Below are 24,997 nucleotides of genomic sequence, written 5' to 3'. Positions count from 1 at the left end.
TATATATGACTAGACAAACAAAGAGATACATACATGGATAGAAAACATTAATTCATGGATGGATAGATCCCTGTTCAGTATTGACAGCAACACACATTGTTAACAGGGCAATATTACAAAAGCCACTTTGTGCAGGCTGTATTCAGTCCTCACCGCAGGACCTGTACAGGTGTACAATGTATGCATATTATATGAATGTATGTTTAGGCAAGTTTGTGCGTGTGTGAGTGTGTGTGAATGAGAGGGAGAAGAAGAGAGCTCTCCACAGAGAGAGAGAGAGAGAGAGAGAGAGAGAGAGGTAGCGAGAGCGTGTGTGTGTCCCTGAACGCGAAAAAAACAACAACAAAAAAAACAAAACAAAAAAAACAACAACCCCAAACAAACAAACACACACACACAAACAAAACAAAACAAAACTGCTCTTTAAATTCTTTCATTCAAAACTGAATCCTGTCTGTCAGTCTCTCTCTCTCTCATACACATACCCACCCCCACACACTGCAATGCAAATAAGACAAACGATGCTAACAACAATATTCACCATAAATTCGAATCTCATTTGCAATGACGTGACGGGAAAAAAACCGAAACGAAAGAAATGAAAGACAACAGCAACCCAGACGCTAAAGTTTACGCCATAAGCTGTTCCAGAAAAAGAGACTAACAATATCATATCCTTCGCGTATCGCGTCAAGTCATCAGTATCTCGGCAAAAGAGGAAGGACAATAACAAAACCGCAATCAAACCATGTTCGACTCGTGTCGACAAGACAGAGATGGGGTGTTGCTTGCAGCCAGCCAGGATAAGAAGATGGCACAATCAAAGGAAAGGAACACGATGCACAAAGCACCTCGGCCAACACCCCACCAAGCTCTTCTCGACCAGTGGGGAGTGCGTCAGTGCAACACATTCTCTCTCCAGGCAATTAAGTCCAAACGGTGTAAACAAAGCTTGCATGCTTTAATCAAGCTGTCGGGCATGGCAAACCTCATCAAAGGTTCGCCAGGCGTGATTAACAGAGCAGAGAGCTCGTTAGGCGGCCTTCATGAGACATGACAAGGAATCGCCTGTTGTTGCTTTTAGGTGGGGTACATGATGTAAAGTGGAAAGATTACGCTGCAGAGGGAAGAGACTGTTTAGCATGACGTAAGAGGGCATACTGCCAGTAAAAAGAAAAGAAAGGGCGGTGTGGGCGTGTGCTCTGGTCATAAACACGTGCAATTATATTCAACTATTTCCTTGTGACCCGGGAAGAATGTCTTCCGATGCTCACGCCTGCAGCGAGCGGGGCCATGCCAACAATCGCCCATACATTATTCATCTACCCAGTGGCGCCCTTCGTTCCCTTGGGCCTTCTAATATCAAACACGCATAGATCTGTTCACTTTCGCCCAAGCTGCGTGCGCGCGCGCGCGCGCGCGTGTGTGTGTGTGTGTGTGTGTGTGCGCGCGCGCGCATCTCATGCAACAGCAATATACTTTTCGCTGCTACAACTGTTTGAAAAACGCCCGGTGACTGTTGGTGTGACCACATGAGTTCTGGGCAAATATCGAAAGCAAAAACAATAACTTTCCACGGAACGTTTCATTCTCAGAAACCCCACTAGTTCATAGTTGAGGTCCAATTCATTTACGAATGGACCTGTCTGGAACATACTGAGAAGTTGGCATATCTCTCTCTACTTATTAGATGCCTGTCTGACGAAATATTTCAGTGACCCCACCATGATGAACGAGTCTTTTCTCTCTCTCTCTCTCTTTTCTTTGGGGGGTGGGGGGGGTGGGGGTGGGGAATGGTGATCGCATTCAAAAACTTTCCTGAACAAGAAACTAGTCCTCGAGAAATATCCCCGCCCTCTTCGCTGAACTGCCCATACTACAGTTGCCCCAAATCTTTTCTGATATCAAGCAATTCCTTCCAAACTTTAGCCTTATATACACATATTTCTAAAACCTTTATGTAGAATTCAAGAATGGAAAAACAAATATGAAGCTTGGAAAGAAATAGACTTGACAGACTCCAAAACTTACTCAGTTACTGGCTCTTCCAGAACTCTATTGCTGCTAATCAAAAATGAAGATTCCTAGAATGCCATGATTCAGAATCCCGATTAACATCATCTTCATGAAAAAAAAGCAAAAAACAAAAGAAAAAAAAAAAAAAAAAGCATAAAGGTCAAAGGGTGGAATGAGATTTGTACTGACTGCAGATGGTTTTAAAGGGTGACAAGTGATTCGTACTGACTAGATATTTTGATCAGTGCTGTAGATGTTTCTTTATAAACTGTTGACCAACATGCAACAGCAATTCTGTCCCTGAAGTTGACTGTTACATGTCATATATTAGATGCTTCAGATGAGAGCTCTCAATAGTGTGGCAAATGTGTGTAGCTCACACAGAATCCCAAATCACCCTTTTACTCGAAGTTTCATTTTGTATCCTTCAACTCTGCAGCCCTTCAGCCACTCCACTTCAAGTTGAAAATACATAAAGTACTGAATACGCAACAAAGGTCATCAACAATTATAAACTAACCCCCCCCGCCCCCCCCACGCACACCCCCCCCCCACCCCCTTAACGAATTGCGAGAATCAGACATAAAACTAGAGACAAAATTTTGCTCAAACAGAATACACCTCTCTTCCAACTACTCAAAGTCCACCCCATTCACCAACACACACTGCTACTATATATCTTTCTCCCTTTTCAATCAGCAAATTGCAATAATGTAATGTTATTGACATACTAGAGAAAAAGTGAAAAATAACAGCTATTTATATTAATTCACTCATGGGGCACTTCCATTGCCAGCATACATGCAATAATTGCCAAGTTTTTTGTCCAGTCCCTTGTCATCCAGTATTGATTGCAACCCTTTCCACTGTATTCCAGCAGTACTCTGATGACAAGACAAAAGCAATAGAGACATGATGACATTGTGTGAGCACTCGCAAAAGACACATGAGGACAAAGTACAAGTATTCACAAACGATGCTGCTCTGTAATATATAATATATATAGAGGCAAAAGGCATGGCAGTAGGACAGTTGACAGTCTTTGATGTGGATGCACTATTCAAGTTAAAGTCTAGTACATATGCTGTGGACACACAGCAGTCAAAGCCATAGCCTTTAAGAAACAGTTTTGTGTGCAGTGACCTTTGCGTTATGACAAGTGTCATACCATACCACTCCACTCTCTCTCAAAACTTTTGGATTCAGTCTATGAAGACATTCATCACGTTTGACATTTCAAGTAGTTTCAGTTGTCAATCAACTTTAAGTACTGTACATCAGAACTAAATTTCAAAAATGCATCACTCCTACACACACATATGAAGGAACACAAAGTGTAATTATATTTGCTGGGTCTCTCTCTCTCTCCATGCTCTGTCTGAGCAGAGAAACCTTCCCTTGCCTGTGGAGAGCTGTGACCTACAGGATAGCAAGACTGCCTGCTGCCATTAGCACATTTCCAAGGCCCAGGCTGGCTCCAGTAGAGATAAGCTATCTCCACTGCAGATGGTATCCCATAGTGCACACAATGTGCGGCACTGCCAGATCACATTCTCTCCTCAGGCCTTCAAGTCAATGTCAGCCCAGGGCAGAGCATGCACTGCAAAATGACTTTTTTACTTTTTCAGTTCAGATTCATGGATGTGTATTACTTATTAATCGATCCATTCAATGATTGCTGTTCACAACCTATGTGCATGCCCTACTGTTACGTTATCAAGTTTTTTTTGCTGCGTGGGTGTGTATGATGGGGGGTGGAGGGGGTGGGGGGTGGTGGGCGGTGGGGGTGATAGTACAAAAAGAGAAGAAACCCAAGAACAGTTATAACTACCCTCTCCATCTATCTCTCTCTCTCACGCACACACACACACACACACACGCTAATCACACACTTGTGTCTTTTAAACCAGTCTCAGTGTGTGTGTGTGTGTGTGTGTGTGTGTGTGTGTGTGTGTGTGTGCGTGCGTGCGTCCGTGCATGCGTGCGTGTGTGGTGTATGTCTGTCTGTATGCATGAATGAACATGAAAGGTCCTCCACATAAACACATAAATTGGACTTCTATGAACCCACCGGGAATAAAAATCAAACAGAACGAAAACCAAACCAAATCAACTGAAAGCAAACAAACTGAAGACAGAAAGACAGAGAAAGATAAAGAAAAGAAAAGAAAAGAAAAAAGAAGAAAAAAAAAGGCGGGGGAAGGTGGGTCTAAAGGAAAACAAGCAATTGTTATTAAAAACCTACCCAAGTCATCCATTTCTTCAGCATCACTGGTGTCGAAAGTCACTGCTCAACTTTATGTCAATTTTACGCTTCGACTATACACATTCCTGCAAACTCTCAGGAGTTAAAAGGGTTGTTCACCCTACAGTTAACGTTGTACTTGTAGCTCTGTCCAGGACAAGGGGCGAAAACCTAGGTCACAGTTTAGCAGCAGCATCTCACCTCACCGCAGCCCAGAACAGAACAGAATTAGACAGAACACGGAGCACAGCCGACCGACCACACAACGGAACGGAACGTACGTGTGCGGCTCAAGCTATCGATTCTTACTCACGTACGTACGTACCCAGTTTCATTTGTTGGGTTCACACACACACACACACACAAACACACACACACACATATAAACGCGCGCTCGCACACGCACACACATACGAAGTTTCGTTTCCTTCTTGAATTCGCGCGCGCGCACACACGCGCACACACACACACGCGCGCGCGCGCACATACCACGTTTTGTTACTGACCTTAACAACAGTCTACACAACCCCCCACCTCCACACCCCAACTCCTCCCAGTGACTGCCGCAAAAGGTGGGTGTTGGGTGGGAGTACGGATATTTGGGTGCATGATGCGCAATCTGACATTTAGGTCGTCCTTTAGCAAAATATTCCCATTCGTAACCCACCAACCACCGCCCCCCTCTATCAATAACACCCTTCTTCGCCTTTCTTTTTGCGGGTGGGATCGGGCGTGTGGGGAGGGAGCAGGGGCACAGTGTGTGTGTGTGTGTGTGTGTGTGTGTGTGTGTGTGTGTGTGTGTGTGTATGTGTGTGTGTGTGTGTGTGTGTGCGCGCGCGCGTGTGTGTGTGTTTGTGTGTGCGTGCGTGCGTGAGTGCGTGTGTGCAAGCGTGCGTGTTCCCATGCTGCTCTTGTGCACTTCCTTTTCACGTCCTCCTTGATCACCAACACCAGAAGTTGTGCGAGAGGGTGGGGAGGAAGGAGAGGGTGAATCTGTCTCCATCTGTCTGTCTCTCAGTCTCCTTTCGATTTATCAGTGTGTGATCTCTCAGGAGCACTAAGATTTTGCTGTACCCTAGTTCAGTCTCCCCGCTGAGTGTGTTGAATGATTCTTATAAGTGCTTGTTCCTTATCAAGGGATGTTCACAGTATGCACCCATGTACATGTTTTTGCAGCAGCCTATGTAGTTGTGGCTGTTGTTTGTTCACTTGACGATAAGAAGCTTGCTAAAACAAATAAACAAATAAGAAAAGATTCTGACAAACATTCGTGTATTAAACGGCATTCACCAATATTCCATATGTATGTGAGTGGTGGACATTGACGATCTGGGAATAAAATGAGAGGCAATCAAGGCTCAGAGAGAGAGAGAGAGAGAGAGAGAGAGAGAGAGAGAGAGAGTCAGTGTATGCGAAGACTGTCCACTTTTCAAGGTAGACACATGGTCGAAATATGATTTTCCTGAAAATAAATATCATTTTTCAAATAACTATAGAAAAAAATGACGGGGAAACACACACACACATGGCTAGGCTTATTCACACTGACATACATCAAGTTAAAAGGTAGGTTTGCATACAGTGAACTCAACAACATGTGTATTTACGCTGACTCACAGACAGCACCAAAAGTGCTACCAACTTGAGCAGTATTATTATTTATTGAATGACTTAATTAAATATTCAATAAATAATAATACTGCTCAAGTCCACTTATCTTAAATATCAATATAAAACTAACTGGAGGAAAGGATTCTATCACTGTGGATTTTGATGAATTTTTTTTTTTTTTTTTTTTTTTTTGCAACTTGTCAAAACAAAAAGTTAGAGAAATGCCCTATTTCCCAATGAATCAATTATTGTTTACATCTGAAACACTCAAACAGGTCTACCTCAATTACAAGAGTTTACCTCAATAGATTTTTACAATCCTCAGCTCTTTCTATTCATATATCGACTTCAACAACACTTCCAAGTCAGCACATTATCAACTTAAAAAAAAAAGAAAAAAAAAAAGCATTCTATTTCTATTTCATCTATTCATTTTCCCCCCCCTTTTCTTCCTCTTTGTTTTTCTACTTATTTTTTCTGAAAACATTTTTTTTCTTTACCATGAATATCAATGGCAGAAATTTCTGCTCAGCATTCCAGCAACAACAACTATGATAATTTTATGGTGTATCTTAATTCTCTCTCTCTCTCTCTCTCCGTGTGTGTGTGTGTGTGTGTGTGTGTGTGTGGATGTGGGTGCGAATGCATTTGTTTGGGAGGGAGGTGATTTTGTCATAAGAGTTATTGTCATGTCAACAGCAGCACCATTTAATGAAATTATTTAAAAAGAAAAACAACAAATACTCAAGAACTAATTCTAATTCATACAGCAGTTGTATTATGAAACACAGATGTAACATAGGCTGAATACCTCCAAAAGATGAAAAGAAGTTGTGCAACAGCGGTCCAGTTAATTATTTCCTTGGGTTCTGCCTATTCTGTATTCATGATCAGTGAACTGCAGCAACATTTCAAAATTAGACTGTGTGTGTGTGGAAAGGCATGTATATATGAGACTGCTCATGTCTTTGTGGGGTGAATACATGAATTGTGTATGCATGTCTGTTGTGGTGTATTTGTGTGTGTGTGTGTGTGTGTGTGTGTGTGTGTGTGTGTGCGCGCGCGTGCGTGCGCGCGCGTGCGTGCATGTGACATGAACATGTGTAAAGGCATGCATGCATTATGCTGTCCACATATTTACGAGGTGAATAAACTCCATGTGTGCAACTGTCTGCACAGATGCATACCTGTTTGAATGTGCAACCTATTTATAGTGCTGAGTGCATGCAGACCTTCAGCATTCTGGTTTTCAATCATCATGTCCAAAAATCATGATGCCCAGTGTTCAAACAGCAGTTCCAATTATTTATCAGTCACACCTGATCGATGCAGCTGGGGTGCCAATGACATTCCCTCAGCAGGTGCCAGAACAAGCAGATGTCTTAGGAAAATCAGTTTGTATTCATAGGCCATACAGATATCGATGACAAATATACTAATGTTATTGTCATAAAGACTTTGTTTCTAAAACAAAACTAGACAGACAGGTGTCAGCACAGCACAGCAGCTGACACTTGGTCATGCGAGCCTCTGTGTGTGTGTGTGTGTGTGTGTGTGTGTGTGTGTGTGTGTGTGTGTGTGGCGTGTAGTGTGGTGTGTGCATGTATGCATGCATACATGTGTGCGCATGCGTGTGTGTATGAGTGTGCATGTGGGTGTGTGGGTGTGTTGATGTTGTGTTGTTACCTGCACTTGTTTTCCTCCATCATCATGTTATGTGAACAATGATTTCATTCTGATATATATATGTATCACAATAAATTTCAGTTCTGGTTCTATAATGAAGCCCAAGCAATGTATACAAAATGGAAGTGTTGGGGCTAACAACAAAAGGGCTCAATATATCTTTGTCTCACACAGGTCTCCATATATCTCTGTCTTATAAAGGACACTTTGTCTGAGGAAGGATTCTGCATATGTGCTACACAACTTTGCTTGACAGCCCAATTGAAACCCCTTCCATTCCACCCCTGGGTAGCTGTGGCTGACTGTGGGCCCATCCCAGGAGATGGATAGCCAAGTTGGCAAAGGGCTACTGCCCTCCACCCTGTACACACACACACACACACACACATTACAGCCCCCCCTGCACCCATGGAAGTATTATCGACCTCCAAGCACCAGCAAGTGTGTGTGTGTCCAATCAATTTTTTGTTGGTCTGGTTCCAGCCCATCGCTTCTACTTGAATTGACGCTCTTTCACTTGAAATGCCAGCTCTCAAAATTTCATTACAGAGGTAGTTTTAGTTCGGTTGTCACCTCTTTGGTATACATCTGAAGACAGATAGTTCAAGCAACACAAGTATGTTACCCCAGACAAATGTTTTCTCTGAATCCTATAGCAACCATCCACACGAACGTAAGACAAAACAAGAGAGTCATAAACATGGGAGCATTGCTGAGGGTAAGCATTACCTATGAAAAATCTGCATCAGCTTAGCGTATGTGACTTTCTGTTGGAGACAATTATTCTGTTCATGGAGACATGACTCACATTGCACAGCAGGCTGCCATCCTGCTCTGTACTTGTGCTGAAATATTTCATTATATGTCTGACATCAGCACAAAACAACAAAGTGAAGCTGATAGTATCAAACACCAATGCACAAAAAAGACCGTGGAAAAGATAAAGCATACACGGAAACATGTCTTCAGAAAACTGAACCGTGACCACACTATGACAAGGGCAATACCTATGGCATAAAAGAAAGTACCTTGCGCTGTTGCTTGTCGGCCATGTTGAGTGTGTGCGGAGTGTCCACAAGGCCTGTTGCAGGAGGCGGTTACAGTGCTGTGTGAGGACTTTGGTGGGGACAGAATCACCCCTGCTGCTAAAACCCAGGCTCTCTCCTAGTCCTCAAGACCTGGATATCTGGAGATGCCTCAATCATCCCCTCTCCCACGCGCTCTCCAGCGCTCAACTTCGTAGGAACTTATGCGGCTAAGGCGGCATTATGACTCAAAACTGGAAGGAAAGCAACCAGACCAGCGTTTACAAGACTCCACACGATTGGCTGATGATAATTACAGAGGACAGCATTTGTTAGCCCAGAGATCCATTATTAACATCAGCTCCAGCCTGCCTCAGCCGGCTCAGTATTGATTTTGCCGGCTGCTGTGCTGCTACTGCTGCTGTTGCTGGCTCAGAGTCTGTGGACTGTCAAGTGTCATGCCTATGGATTCAAACAGTGGCAAGACAGTATGGCATCATCACCTTTTGGAGGAAGAGTAGAAAAGCCTGTCACTATGTACCACTGTAAGAGGTGTCTAAGAAAGACCCACAGACTAAAGGAAGAGACTGCACTGACTGGCTCCATTATCATAATTTGACTGGCAGAAAACTCTGGAACAGGAAGGGGTGTTTGTATCTTGAGGGGTAAAAGACAGAATTACAGATTAGATCAGATTTTCCTGTGAGAAATGTGACATTTGGCATTTGGAAGTGAAACCAACTGATATACTGCCAGGTTTAAGTGTGGAAAAACTAAACAAACAAAGTTAAAAGATGGATTTATAACCCAAAAGACTAATGTTGGAATGTGTGTGGTGACTATACTAGAAATACTTGGTGAATGAACGCATTAAGCTTAAAGACTGGATTAATAACCCGAGTGACTAATGAGTAATGTTGGAATGTGTGTTGTGACTATACTGCAAATATTTGGTGAATGAACAGTCCGCTTACAAGGAAGATGAAAATGACTTATATTCAAGTGATTATAGATCCTCTATAATCTTGCACACACACACACACACACACTCACTCACACACAAATGTATATATTATATGTGTGTATGTATGTATGCATGTATGTGTATATGTATTTATATATATATATATATATATATATATATATATATATATATACATAATATATATATATATATATATATATATATATAGAGAGAGAGAGAGAGAGAGAGAGAGAGAGAATAGAATAGAATAGAACAGAATAGAATAGAATAGAATATGTCTTTATTACCAAGTGTACCAGGGTCACAAGGAATATAACACACACACACACACACACACACACACACACATATATATATATATATATATATATATATATATATATATATATGAGAGAGAGATGGAGTTTCCTGTATGTTATTCAAAATGAATTTAAGGTATCTAGACATTTGACTTTATACATACCAACAATTTACAATGAACAACTAATCCTGGTAGACACAACTTGCACGGACTGTTGGAAACTGTCTGCTAGAAACTGTCCACCTATACAAGTATGCATGGCAGTGATTCTGTTTAGTCTCCATCTCCCCACATCTTCCACCCTGCCCTCATGTTCCCACTCCCCCAAGAAAGTATCATTATTCATCATTTAGTTTATTGTGTAACTGTCATAAAGCTGATGTGTTAAAAGCTTTTTAAACCAAAACTGAAGGGTCAACTTCTCATTTAACACACATACAGACACACACAAGAATGACATACAGACGGACAAAAACACAGATGGACAGACAGACAGACACACAAACACACGCACACACACTACATACACATTCAACCTTCTGTGATTGTGACTCAAAACTTATGGTTTCTCAGAAAAGGTACTGCCCACTTGGCTCACCCATCCCAGATTTTCTGGCAGGAGCAGCAGGCACCTAAATACTACAGAGGTCCAGCCGGCCATTTGCTACTGCTGTGTGACAGTGGTCCCTGCACCATGTCATATTGTATCGATTGCTATTGATTGTCCTCTGGAGGCCATCTGATAGCTCTAGAGGTTTGAATAATGGCTTGGCTCACCACTGTGTGTGTGTGTGTGTGTGTGTGTGTGTGTGTGTGTGTGTGTGTGTGTGTGTGTGTGTGTGTGTGTGTGTGTGTGAGAGAGAGAGAGAGAGAGAGAGAGAGAGAGAGTGTGTGAGACAGAGAGAGAGAGAGAGAGAGAGAGAGAGAGAGAGAGAGCGAGGGAGAGAGAGAAGGCAGAGAAAGAGTGAGACTAAGAGAATGCAAGACAGAGAGAGTGAGTGACTGAGACTGAGAGACAGACAGACACACAGACACACACACAAACACACACTGACACAGAGTGTGAGAGAGTGTGTGCAACACACACACAAGGTGCACACATTCACAGACATGCATGCACACCAAAACACAAGCGCAAATACAAGAGATTAAAAAAAACAAAAAAACCTCCATGCTAAAAACCTCCAAGGAGTGATGGCCTAGCAATAATATGTTTGCATAGGAAGCAAGAGATTCTGAGCTCACTAGTTCAAATCCAACAGTCAGCAGTATTTTCTCCCCCTACATTAGACCTTGAGTGGTGGTCTGGATGCTAGTCATTCGGATAAGACCATAAACCGAGGTCCTGTATGCAGCATGCACTTAGTGCACGTAAAAGAACCCACAGCAACAAAAGGGTTGTCCCTCGAAAAATTCTGTAGAAAAATCCACTTCGATAGTGAAACAAATATAATTACATGCAGAAAAAAATACAAAAAATGGGTGGCGCTCTCAGTGTAGTGACGTACTCTCTCTGGAGGAAGCAGCCCGAATTTCATACAGAGAAATCTGTTGTGACAAAAAAAAGTAATATAATACAGTACCAAATAACAAACAGTTACTGTTCCTGAATTAGATGCTACACTTTCCAAGCCATGATCATTTCATAATTTTACATAATTTCATTATTCAATCTACATTTTCTTTTTCTTTTTTTAAACCTAGGGTGTGGGGATGTGGAGGATATTACTCCAAACTTCATTTCAGAAACTCTTTGGGGTGTGGAGAGTGGAGACACACACACACACACACACACACACACACACAAACAGACATATAGAGAGACAGATGGAGAAGACAGACAGGCAGATAAGCAAAGAATACATCCCCAAGCATGTCTAATGATATTTCTGTGATAAGAAAGTGTCAGCAAGACTTTAAGTTTAATAAACTGTTGCTACTACTTATGGACAGCTCTAAAGCACAAATGCATCACATATTGTTTCCAGCATGCTGAACAAGGCTTTTCCAAAGCAGATTATTCAATTCTGGGCAACTGTAACTCCCAAACTGCAGTCAGTCCAGAATTCAAAGTTGTGTATGAGAGGAGTGCAGGCATACATTAACATGCCACTTACAGTACATGGACTTCATGGGGGATTTTAATAAGCCAGCAACGCCCATAGTCCTCCTCCCTGTACTCGTCCCTGCATGTTAGTACGCATGACAACAATGTCCAAAACAATCCCAAAATTCAGAAACTGATCTCCAGCAACTGTTTAACTTTTACTGTTCCAGTCTTTCTCACCAGCTATCAACTCTGTTTCAAGAATCTTTAGTTTTCTATCCAGTTCAGTGATAGTAAAAAGGTACTGACTCTCTGCATGAGTAAGAAAATGACTATTTGGAAGAAAACATAACACTAACAGTGCCAGAAAATGCTAAACACTGTTTGATTACTGTAATCGACACTGAAGGAGGCCATGGGCATGGTGCAAAGTGGTTGGAACAAGACTGATGCAGACCCACCAGGACAGATGATGACATGCTGGGGGAGCTGCAACTGCCTCTTGTCCATCCCAGAAATATCAGAGCCTGCCTCACCACGTTTATAGCCAACACCAAGAACAACCATACAATCACAAGATACTCAATATCAGATACACTGATCACATCACCAGTGAACAAGAGCACCAAACCATCAAGCAGCACATTGGACCTTATTAAGATCTGCTGACATTGATCAGTAAAGAAAAGAAAGCTATGCTGGCATGGCCATGTAATAAGATCCAAAGGCTTTGCTAAAACAATCTTCCAAGTCCAAGAAACTGTTGAAGGAGGGAGACTCAGCAACCATTTGCAGAGATCAATGCTTTGACAAACAATCCACAGAGATGGAGAAATCTGATGAGCAGTTTTTCTGTGTGGTGCCCCAGTGACTCTTCCCAGGATTATGGCCACTGGGTGAAGATTCAAAATTCCACCAAGGGATCAACAGAACTGACGTATCCACCATACATACTCTGCATGCTCAGTCCCAACAAGACATCCCGTTTGACACAACCCTGCACCCTCAGTGAAGTCTCTCTTTCCCACAACCACAGATCTGTGAATGGAACCACTTTGAAAATATTTGCACCATATGTGGAGGCCTCAAGGCTAGTCTCCATCAACTGGAACCCCGCCCCCTCTCTCTCTCCCTTTTCCCTCTTGTTAAAAAACAAAACAAAACAAAAAAAAACAAAAAGCAACTCACTTTGCAATTAATATATGTCAGCACAACTCGACACACTATGTCACAGAGAGACAGGAATGGATGTTGTGCTACATCAGCATTGTGTACAAGGGTGTTTAACTCTAATTACATTCCACTGCTGCACAAAGGCGAAACTTACTTATGCCTCATACATTGGGAGAAAAAAAAACATCATCCAGGTGGTATATGTGACAATTATGTGCACATGTGTTATTCTTTGTGTGTGTGTGTGCGTGTGTGCATGTGTGCATGCGCGTGCATGCCTCTGTGTGTGTGTGTGTGCGTGTGCATGTTACGCAATGTGTGTGTATAAATGTACATATACACAAACAATAGTGCATGCATGCGTGCATTCTGCATGCATGTGTATGCGTGCCAATGTGTGTGCATGTATGCGTACGTTCATGTATGTGAAAATGTGTCACTGTCACTGTGTCAGCAAAAACAGCTCAGATAAAACCAACTAAACCCCCATCAATTCAGTTCAACTTCCGGTACAGAAACAGGTTACAGGAAACAATTTAAAAAATGGACACTGAGGACCACAGAATAAAACGCTGATCTCAAACAATGTTTATCTCTTCAAGTCATAAGTGCAGTGAAAGAAAGCAAAACAGCAAAGTATGCAGCTGATATGTGCCATGAGAAGCACTGCTAATGAGAATGATGCATTTTTGAGGCCATAAGAACACAAACAATTCTGCAAGCATGTATGTGTTTCTTACTTTCTACACATCCACACGCACATGTGCACGCATGCACACACACACACACACACACACACACACACTCACTTACAAAATCTGAAAGAGCCTTTACAAGCTTAACTATCAGCTCATTATATCCCCAGTCCCCAAATCAAAGAAAGAATGAACAATAACAAAAACACAAATTTAATCACACACCAAAATATGACTCAACACTGAAGGTGAAGTTGATCAGCAGAATGTGTAAAATGTGCAACATGAAAATCTTAATGAGTGTGCAGTGTCTCAATCAAATGTGCAGCACCACCACTCGAATCAGAACAATGTGCAACCCCCAGCAAAGTGATCACTGAGCACAGCGCAGATTTGTGAAATCTTCAATAGTGCAATACATTTTTTTTTATACAATCATGCAAAGATTAAGCTTCACCCTGGCCTTGACCAATTTCAGACAAACAATTACAATATCACCAGTCTGAAGCACAACGCAAGTGAAGAACTTTCTCCGGTATTTTGGGGCTGTGATGTCCCCTTTCATCTGTTTTTGGGCATAGTTGACCACGATTCCCTTTTAGAAGTGTATACAATACTGACATGATTAAAAAGATCTTGAATACATACTGCATAACTTATCTTCTACATTCATATATATACACAATGCTCTTGAGGGTTTGTACATATAAACAGATACGATTATACATATAGCTGACTTGAGAAGACAGGTAAAATCTCATTCATAACCCACCAGACACTATTATATCTATATTCAAACCACTGACCTCATAGCCCTGCAGGACAGAAGTCCAGTCCACTTAAACCACTGCATCCATCAGTTCAGTACTTCAACATCAGACTGACCCAGGATTTAATCCAGAACTCTTATTCTTATCATCCATGACTTTGCTATCATTACTATCGTTATAATCATTAGTCCATCAACAACTTCAAACAACCTTTACATGTAGTTCAGTGAATTCCAGATGGACCTGGACAATTCATTGGAAAGAAATATGACAACATGAGGTAACAGCATCACAATGATTGAGAATGAAAACTGACAATATATATACAATCCAAACTGGGTTTTGAATGATATGACAGTAACAAAGAGGACTACTCTTGCCACAATCTGGGCACAAGCAAAACCTCACTGCTTGTCAGTGGCTGCAAGATATGACACAAAGCTTTCATAAAAAATTTAAAAAATGTCCAAGTTAGCAAGATCAGCGTTAACTTATTTTTCCTTAATAATTTCTAAGTTGTTTCAAGATTTTCATGGAATCATGACAAAGTTATTCCATGTCAGTGAACAAGATATCTTGCATGTGTGTGCATGCAGGTATTCATTCACGTGAGTGTGTGTTTGTATGTGCAAGTGTGTAGGCATGTGTGACCATGCGTATGTGTATATATGCGTGTGATGTGAATGCAAGCATGCATGTGAGCATTAGAGTTGGATGCTCATACATCCATGAGAGTGTGTACATACATGTGGTTGTGCAGCATAATCTGGTCCACTTGTTCAATAACTGTTAACTGAACTGACTATGCTCAACATTTCAAAACCATTGATTGCAACCTCTGAGGTCCGCGCAAATCATTTTATGCTGTCTGTTTCACTACCATTTAAAAGAAAGTTTTGCCACAAAATTAAAATTTAATAGCACTTAAACTGAAAGATTCCAACTGAAATACTTTTGGGATTTTGATCCTTTAGCATGATTCACTGAATACCTTGTTGCACCGTTCACCAACATTCGGATTCTCTTTTGTGCTGTCTGATTCACCACCATTTCTTATATATATATACTATGACTATGAGAGATGTTATCTGACCATGGATAATAGCTATTGCAGTATGAACCACCGACATGAGACAGAGAATATATGAGCTAATGTTGGAATTTTTTACTTCCCTGCTGAGCCGATATTAACAATGACAAACAATGTGTAAAACAGATTAAAAAAAAAAAAAACTCACTGCTGTTTAAACAAACAACTTCCTTCAAATGCTCTTGATCATTACCTCACGGCGACCATGATGATGGTGATGGTGACCCTTGGGGTCATGCCCACTCTGAGTGTGTGACCCTCGCCGAGCCTCCCCATGCCCCGCCATCTCATGGGAGTCATGGGACCCCCTGTGGTGCCTGTGGTGGTGGTGGTGGTGGTGGTGGTGGTCTCGGTAATCATGGGACATGTGGTATTCGTGGTGATGGAGGTGGTGGTGGTGGTGATGGTGGTCTAGATGTTGGTCAAAATGGATAGAGTGGGAACCATCAAAAGAATCAGAATAGGATGGGCGCTGATGTTGGTGCTCCAATACGTACTGGGAAGAGGTGGAGGTAACGATGGTGGTCATCTTGACAGTTCTGTCAGAAACCTGGCCTTTTTTTCTTCTTATCTATGCTTACCAAATAATGCCCAGTTTTTTGTGGACATGTGCCCACCAAAAATTTGGGTTAATCAACAGACTTAGCTGTCCTATCCCCCACACAAAGTGATGAGGTGATGAAATGTTTCAGAAGCAGCAGTCAGGACAGAACTGAAATTGTTTATGTGTTCTTGATGATGTCAAATAATGATTTCCATACATGTCTAATGTTTAGCCATAGAAAAATCATTTGCATTTTTTATACATCAACAGTTGATAGCACCAGTACAGTGCATGTGTACATGTGCAAAGCAACAGATGTGCACTTTAAAAAAAAGAAGAAGAAAAAAACAGATCTGTGTGCCCTGTGACTGCATGAGTTAGAAGAAAAAAAGCAAACTAATATTTGTCTAATATCAATGGGAACAAATAGTGAACACACTATGAAAGACTGGACACACACAGAGAGAACAACAGCAAAAGACAAACCAGTGTCCAAAGCAAGGGGGAAAAAAAAGGTGACACAGTGCCAGTGACCGAATCAAACTCACACAAAACCCAGCACAGCAGAACTTAAAAAATCACACTTCCAGAACCAAACAAAAAACTCAGCGTCAGCACCACCTGGTAACGCGACTTCTTCTCCATCACTGCCTAACAGGGTGGAAAAACAGCGTTGCTGAGAAGGCAATATGATTCCAAAATCAATGGTCTCCAGACAAAGCGAAGAAACGCTGCAAACTGGAAAACAGGACGAGCAACCAGTGTCCTGCACTGTCTGCTGCTGCCGCTGGACACGGGTTACAGCACTGGGAACGAGTCGCTGCCAGGAATTAGCATAAAGTCTGTAAGGTCTACGACCTGTCACAGAGAGCAGTGTGTGACACGCTGCCCCTGCACATGAGGGCAAGCAAACCTAACCATGGCAAAGCCAAAGGACAGAAAAAAAAGAAGGAAGTGGAGAAACCGCAGCCTCCCTGTAGCTGTTGCCCAAGCACTCCAGCACCAATCAATATGCACTGTCAACACTTCGATGGGCAAAGGCAAGGCCAGACCAGACGCTCTGCAAATGGACTGCCCCTGAACGGCTTCAGTGTCCAGGATAAAAGGCAAAGAAAGAAAGAAAAAAAGGAAAGAAAAAAACCAACAACAAAAAGCTCACAAGAAGTGATGAACTTTAAAGACACAAAGACTGTCTGAAGATTTCCAAAAAGTGAAATAATGATAAAAAGGAATGTGATGTGAATTGCACTGTTTTAACGTTTGTTAGCGAGTTGTTGTTTTTTGTTTGTTTGTTGTTGCTTTTGTGTGTTTTGGTCGTTGTTGTTTTTTGTTTGTTTGTCTGTTGTTGTTTTTTTTTTTTAGTTCTTGGTTGGTTGGTTTGTTGGTTTTTTTGGAGGGGGGCTGGGGAGGGGGGGGGGTGTAATTATCAAGAAACATTCAAAAAAGAAAAAATGTAATATTGTTTTTAAAAACAATGGCAGAGAGCAACGGCTAAAGACAACATGCACATTATATATATATATATATATATGCATACATATGTTGTTATTATATTCACAATTGCTTCAGGCAGAAACTAAATTCAACTTAGAACTAAACCTAGAAATAGAATTGTTGGGCTGCCAGCAACACTGGAAGTTGTGATTCAAGGGAAAGAACTGCTGCATCTATTCAGCACTCAGCAGGTTTATATCAGTTATTTCTCATACTCATAGCTTCCAACAAATGTCATCATCTCTATCACTCTCTTTTCAAACTTCCAACCCATTCCTCATGTGACTATGACATACTTTCAGAAATAATTGAATCTCCCAGGTCAACAGATGTGCAGACATGCTAGTGCCTGAATGCCCTTTATGTGTAAATGCATGCAGATCGCATGTGCACATCAAATATGGATCTGTATTCCATGTTAACAATAAATGGTTTATACTTAAAGAAGTAAGAATATACCCAGCATGTACACTCCTGAAAATGGAATATGGCTGCCAACATAGTGGGTTATACAGCTTTACATGAAAAAGCCTGTTCATACACATGTATAGCAGAAAATGTGAGAGATGTAACTCACAATCACAGCAGAGGAAAAAGTCAAAATCTACACTGCAACATCAAATTTCAAATGTCAGATGTTCCTTTCAGTTTCTATACAATACTGAATTACAATTACATAAATTCTCAGCTTCTGTTATCTTAATACAGAATCAAATATTTTAAATACATCTGTGTCTTTGTGTATATGTGTGTGTGTTTGTGTGTACTGTACACGGCAAGAACACAGATACACATATAATTTTCTGGGTTTTTTTCTTCAATCCATTACGTAACAGGTATATAAAACAGCAATCTCGTGACACCCAAGCACAGATCAATAATAACAGATGTATTCATGAACATTTGTTTTCCTGCTTATATAAGTCACCTACACACAACTTTATACTTAAATAGAAAAAGAAATTATCAAGATTTGTTTAGTTGTCACTGGTGGATAATAACTTAGCTGAGAAAGGAGTGAGACAGAGATAGAGATAGACAGATCAAGAGAGAGAGAGAGAGAGAGAGAGAGAGAGAGAGAGAGAGAGAGAGAGAGAGAGAGAGAGAGAGAGAGAGATTACTTTATATATATATATATATATATATATATATATATATATTAGAGAGAGAGACTAGACAGACTGGGGGAGGGGGGAGAGAGAGAGAGAAAGAGAGAGACAGAGACAGAAAGAAAGAGAGAGAGAGTGCATAGCACATGTGTGCATGTCTGTTGTTTATCTTCCATGCCTGTAAAGAGGTTAAAGGATTCAACACTTTGAAATGTGTGTGAGTGTAAGTGTGTGCGTGTGCATGTGTCTGTGTGTGAGTGTGAGTGTGTGTGTGTGTGTGTGTGTGTGTGTGTGTGAAGTGTATTTGTATATGTGTGTCTGTGTGAGTGCACCCCCCCCCCCCCCCACACACACTCAAATACACACAAACTCAAAAAGACACACTCTCACACACACACACAGTTCAAAGTGCTGAATCCTTTAACACACACACACACACACATACACACACACACAGATACATTATATATATATATATATATATATATATATATATATAACATATACATCTCTCTCTCTCTCTCTCTCTCTCTACACACACACACACACACACACATATATATATATATATATATATATATATATATATATATATATAGAGAGAGAGAGAGAGAGAGAGAGAGAGAGAGAGAATGCATTTCTTGTACATGTGCTGGTAACCTTCTTGCTCCCCAAATGATTAAACACTTTAAACTATGTGTGTGTACATGCATGCATGTGTTTGTGAGTGTGTTTGAGTGTGTGGATGTGAGTGTATCACTGTATGTCTGTGTGTATATAATAATATACATACTGTGTGTGTGGTATGGATGTGTATGTGCCAGTGTGTGTCTGTGCATTCAAGTGTGCATTCTGAGCTTATCTTCTGAAGGGAGGAATGGACAGGCAGCGCATCAGCTGTCCATATATTTTTTTTTTTATTCATGTTCTGTTATACAGTAATACACACACACACACACTGACACAGAGTGGGTCGCTGGACACAATCCAGTAATGGAATGCAGCGCACAAACGTTCACTGACATCTTTCTTTTTGGGGGTAAGAGGATGGCATAGTGTATTGATAGCCACAATGTATTCTTTAATTTGTTTAAAGGTGTTACAGTGTAAAGCGTGGTTTCTTCTTCTTGTGCATAAGTTATTTTTTTCTTCTTTTTGTGCATATTTCAAATAAAAACTCTTTTTTTTTTTTTTACACAAATTAACTCATAAATAAACCCCACAATTATTATCATTCCATCCAAGAAATCCCCCTACCTTCTCTCTCGTCTTTCACATATCTTCTCTCCCATCACTTTTTAATCTCTCTCCTTCTATCTGTCGTCCTGACAGCAAAAGTGAATTGGATTCTTTCAGTTAGTTTTATTTACTGCCTAAAAAACAAACAATAAAAATTAAAAAAACAAACTGAAACAAACAAAACCACCACCCGAGGCTGTGAAAGCGTAACATTAAAATTTCAACTGATGGACCCCACCAACCCTGCTCTCTCACCACCTGTATACAATGTAGAACTTGATCTCTCTCTCTCTCTGAGTCTCTCTCTCTCTCTTTCTCATTCTCTCTCTCTCTCTCCCCTCCAGACCAGCTTTCCTTTGAACAAGATTCATTTTTGTCTTTGTTAATTTCTTTGAACATTTAAAAAACCCCGGAAGGTCTGCACAAATGACATGAAACAAAATAAACAATCTACAATTATAGTGTGCACATATGTACCATGTCACAAGCACTTGAACAGTTAGTGCCAGAGTGTGGGTGGGTGGGAAGACCTGTGGGTGGGTGTTTGTATGCCATGACTGTGATACTTTGAGAGACACACAGCAGTTCTCTCCCTTCCTGTCTATCTCAATCCATGACATATATGATAAAAAGTGAAAATTATGCAGATATGACTTTAAAAACAACAAAAAACAAACAAAAACAAAACAAAAACACACACACAAATAACCAAAAAAAAAAACCCCACAAAGCCATACTTGTAAGCGATACACTGAAAATAATTTTTAAAATGCAAGAAAGCTTTGATTGTGACATATACATACTGTATCAAAAAACAACAACAAAAAACAACAACAAAAAACAACAACAAAATTTTTTAAATAAAACAAGATACAACTACACGGCCACTTAAATATATAGCCCACAACATGTTTGCATAAACACACACACACACACACACACACAGAGTCAGATAAACATATAGGGATGTGCTCGCACACACAAACATACACCCACAACAGCATCAACAAGGACCCACAGGGAGCAACTAACTCCATCCACAAAAAAACCCTCAGCACAAAGATAATCTGAAGCAGGTGTGTGTCCGTGCACTACACACAACAATGCCTCTTCTCCCTTTATCTTACCCTTCCAATCTCCTCCACTCTCCTGCCCACACTGCATACAATGTACCATATTAACTACACTGGCACTTCCCAAAGGCCCCTGTGATGAGCATCAGACCAGCTTGCAACCCATGTAAATGGTACAACATCCCCCCAACCCTCCTTCAGCATGTGCCAAGAGTGTTTAGTCAGAACTGCTATTTTTAACCTGCATGCAGGTAACCACCAGCTCAGCTTGCTGGGTTTTTTTTCCAGTAAAACTAAAAGAATCAAACAAAAGAAGGGGATCCTAAAGACAGAAAATGGCAGGGATCACACACACACACACATGCATTCAACCACACACACACACACAGATTAAACACACAGTGACACACACATGTAGATCTATGTATATTATACATAAATGCACACACACACACACACACAAATACCAACCTACGTAAGTCAAACACACACACACACATTTAGACACTACACACACTCACAAACATACACACTTTCTCTCTCTCTCTCTCTCTCTCTCACACACACACACACACACACATCAATAGGTGCATGACAATGATGAGGAAATGGAAACTTCAACTGCATGAAAATGTGATGTTCTTGTTTAAAAAGATTAGTCTGCAATACAACTAGCAATACTTCTTTTTACCGTTCTTTTTTAACATTATTATGGGTTTTATTTGTTGAATTCACATTAACTCTGCCTTCACAAGGTCAAATAGAAATTTCAAAGGGCACTGGGGATACGGAGCTCAAAGCTCCTCCCTTTAGCACTTTACTTTCTTTTTCAGTCACGCTCTTTCTCCCTTTCTGTTTGTACAATGCACACAAACGCACACACAAACACACTGAGTCAATATTTAGAATTTCATGTGTTCTTTACAAGTGCACTGCCCAACTTTTAAACATGGATGAGAATGTTTTATTTTCAAAACATTTATATTGTAATTTTACTACATGTATGTCACCACGTGTGTGTGCTTGGGGGAGTCTAAGGGGTATTCACTAATGTGCTTTTGTTCACACACACACACACACACACACACACACACACACACCTCTGCAATTAATCATGATGAATTTGAATGCTTTGTGCAAGACAATCACTTTTTTTGGAGGGGTGGGGTGCCGGAGAGAGAAGGGTGGGGTCAGGGTGTAGTTTTGGCTGCCTCCTGTGATGATACCGAGACTCAATTCATCAAATACACACTTACTCACAATAAGATGTTTACAAGCTCTGATTGTGTTAAATGACAAAGTCTGACTTCTGATTTTCTGTTCAAGTTTCTTGATCTGTCCCAGTTTGGATATTTGACTCTACTGTCATCTAAGTTTCCCCAGTCTGTGCACACTACATGTATGACATTGGCAATTACACATTCTCTTGCCCATTGTGTGTGGGACATGTAGAAGAAACCAGCAAATTTTGAGCAAATGTTATCACAAAGGAGCCACAATGAATCAGTGAAAAGCACCATTGCAGAGAATGATTTATTTATTTATTTATTAAAAAATTTTTTTTTGCAATCTGGGTCACTGCAAGAGAGAGAGAGAGAGTGAGAGTGTGGGGGGTGGGGGTGGAGGGGTTGTATGCTTGTGTGTGAGAGTGCATGCATGCATGCATGCATGCATATATATATATATATATATATATATATATATATATATATATATACACACACACACACACACACATATATATGCACATATTATGTATGCATGCAAGGAAAATATTGAAAATATGCATGCCTGTTTTCTTTTTTTTTTCCTAATAAAAAACAGAACACAAATATATATAGATCTACCAAAATATATAAACAATGCTTAATACATTTTATTCATTGTCCATTCACATCAAAATAAAAAAATTTCTATTACCCATTCTCTATTTTTATTGTCCATCCATTCATGAGTATCAAATACTACCTTACTTATTCATTCACTATAAAAGTGCATGTGAGTATTGTGAGTATAGTGTGTGTGTGTGTGTGTGTGTGTGTGTGTGTGTGTGTGTGTGTGTTTATATATATATATATATATATATATATATATATATATATGTGTGTGTGTGTGTGTGTGTGTATGTGTGTAATTAACTGTAAAGCAACTTTACAACAACGATATAAAATCATATATACTTTTATACAATAATAGGCGGCAGGCTAAACCATAGATGTTAACATGCATCCTCAAAATGAATGTGCATTACCATACAGTTCTTTATCATTATTACACGGTCACAGTTTCCCTTTCTTTATCCTCGGACAAACTCGTTGAACAAGATGAATGTGACATCGACATGCCGTTCGCCCCTGACACTTCCGTGTACACACCTCCACCGGCAAGATCAGTTCGGGCCGACAGTCGCAGTTGAAAATATCCTTATTTGGAGATAACGAGTAAAAGTCTGTTTTACATTTTCCCTTTCTCTCTGAAGTCTGGCTACATATTAAATGCATTATTACGTGTTACGGTAAGCTAGTTCGCAAGATTGTGAATATCAAATAACATAAGATTAAGAATAAAATAATCTGACATGAACGCATCCGACAGCAGACGACTTGTAAACATGGTCGATTATCCAGTTTGCAGACGTGCAAGCCTGAATTTTCTTTGAAAAATGATAGCTTATGGACGTACAGAGCATGTGGCAGTTTGAACAAGTCTGCAAATTCACTAACATGTAACCTAACTGGACAGAATAGTGTTAATGTTGGGTGCAGTGTTACAAGCCAAAGATTTCTCAGTTGTCCGAGTTGCGACTTACCTCTCGCTGATCCATGATCCCAGTTCCTCTCTGCCTCGTCCAGTCCCGACAAAATCGGGAATCGAAATCAACACTGGTATAACAATTGTTGTTCTCACGAAAAAATATTCCAGTTATGACAACGCAAATTATCCCGACACACTGAATGGCTCTGGGAATAAAGCCGGTGGCTGCAACCTCAAGTTTGAAACAACAGAGCCGCCCTTGCGATCAATGGCGGCGGGCGATTCCACCTTGAAAGAGGGGGGGTCCTAGTTGGGAATTCCCTGCACAGGTGTGCAGCCGTGAGTTTGTATAAGCTGGATTCCAAACAACGGAGGGAAAAATACTCTCATTCTTCTTTCAAGGTTCCATAAACAAATAAGAATCTGACGAAATACAAATGCAACTGCTCGTCTTTGCAAACATAAAGCATGCTATTAATGAATATTAGGCCAACATGCTGGATTTGAAGGGGAAGTGAGTTTCTGAGAACATCGTCTGCAATCGCTTTGCCCCAGGACAATGTTCTTTCATTTCTTTTCTTAGTTTTTCCTGTTGTTTCTTCTTGTGTTTTCCACCCTTACTGACATCAAAATACTATTCAGTTTCCGTAACAACCAAGTCCCAGTGAACTGTGCATATCATGTCGAGCCAAGGTAAAACAAGCATGATGCTGATGACCTCGAATTCCAATGTCTGTGAGGGAAGGATGTTGGCTTTGACCTCGTCGACCCTTCGACCTCTCTTCCTGATGGCCGTTCATGTGTGGTTGTGTGAAGGTTGCACGAACGTTTCAGTTTGTTTCTTTTGTGACGTGCGGTGAACATATAATAATGTTATTACATTTGTATCATCAAACTCAAAACATTCCAAATATTTATAACTTGTTTGTTGAACCTGTGTTAGCATTCAACTATCTTGACTAAATCAATTTCCATGGCCGGTTTTGAAAGTGGGCCCCTCGATTGCCGTGTGTATGTGTGAGTGTGTGTGTGTGTGTGCGCGCGCGCGCATGCGTGTGTGTGCGCGCGCGCGCGTGCGTTCATGCGTGTGTGTCAGTTTTGTTGTTGTTGTTGCTACTGCTCTGCTGTTGCTGTTTAGCT

The 24,997-nt window shown here is 40.7% G+C and overlaps 1 protein-coding gene across 44 annotated transcripts in view; it reads right to left on the bottom strand.

Annotated features, from left to right (window-relative positions):
- LOC143289416 (uncharacterized) overlaps nucleotides 1–24,586 on the bottom strand; it is a 198,891-nt gene extending 174,305 nt beyond the window's left edge. For 24 of the 44 annotated variants that reach the window (XM_076598537.1, XM_076598544.1, XM_076598382.1 and 21 more), the window contains exon 1: nucleotides 8,587–8,825. In XM_076598537.1, the coding sequence (XP_076454652.1) occupies nucleotides 8,587–8,610 (24 nt within the window). In that variant the 5' untranslated portion in view covers nucleotides 8,611–8,825. Of the gene's footprint in view, nucleotides 1–747; nucleotides 875–4,261; nucleotides 4,531–8,586; nucleotides 8,826–23,912 lie in introns of those variants that run through there. The other 20 variants (XM_076598490.1, XM_076598507.1, XM_076598531.1 and 17 more) reach the window with 4 other exon arrangements.
- Nucleotides 24,587–24,997: the final 411 nt, after the last annotated feature.

Source organism: Babylonia areolata, chromosome 1 (genome assembly GCF_041734735.1).
Source record: "Babylonia areolata isolate BAREFJ2019XMU chromosome 1, ASM4173473v1, whole genome shotgun sequence".
NCBI classification, from domain to species: domain Eukaryota; kingdom Metazoa; phylum Mollusca; class Gastropoda; order Neogastropoda; family Buccinidae; genus Babylonia; species Babylonia areolata.
This window is presented reverse-complemented; position numbering and strand designations above follow the sequence as displayed.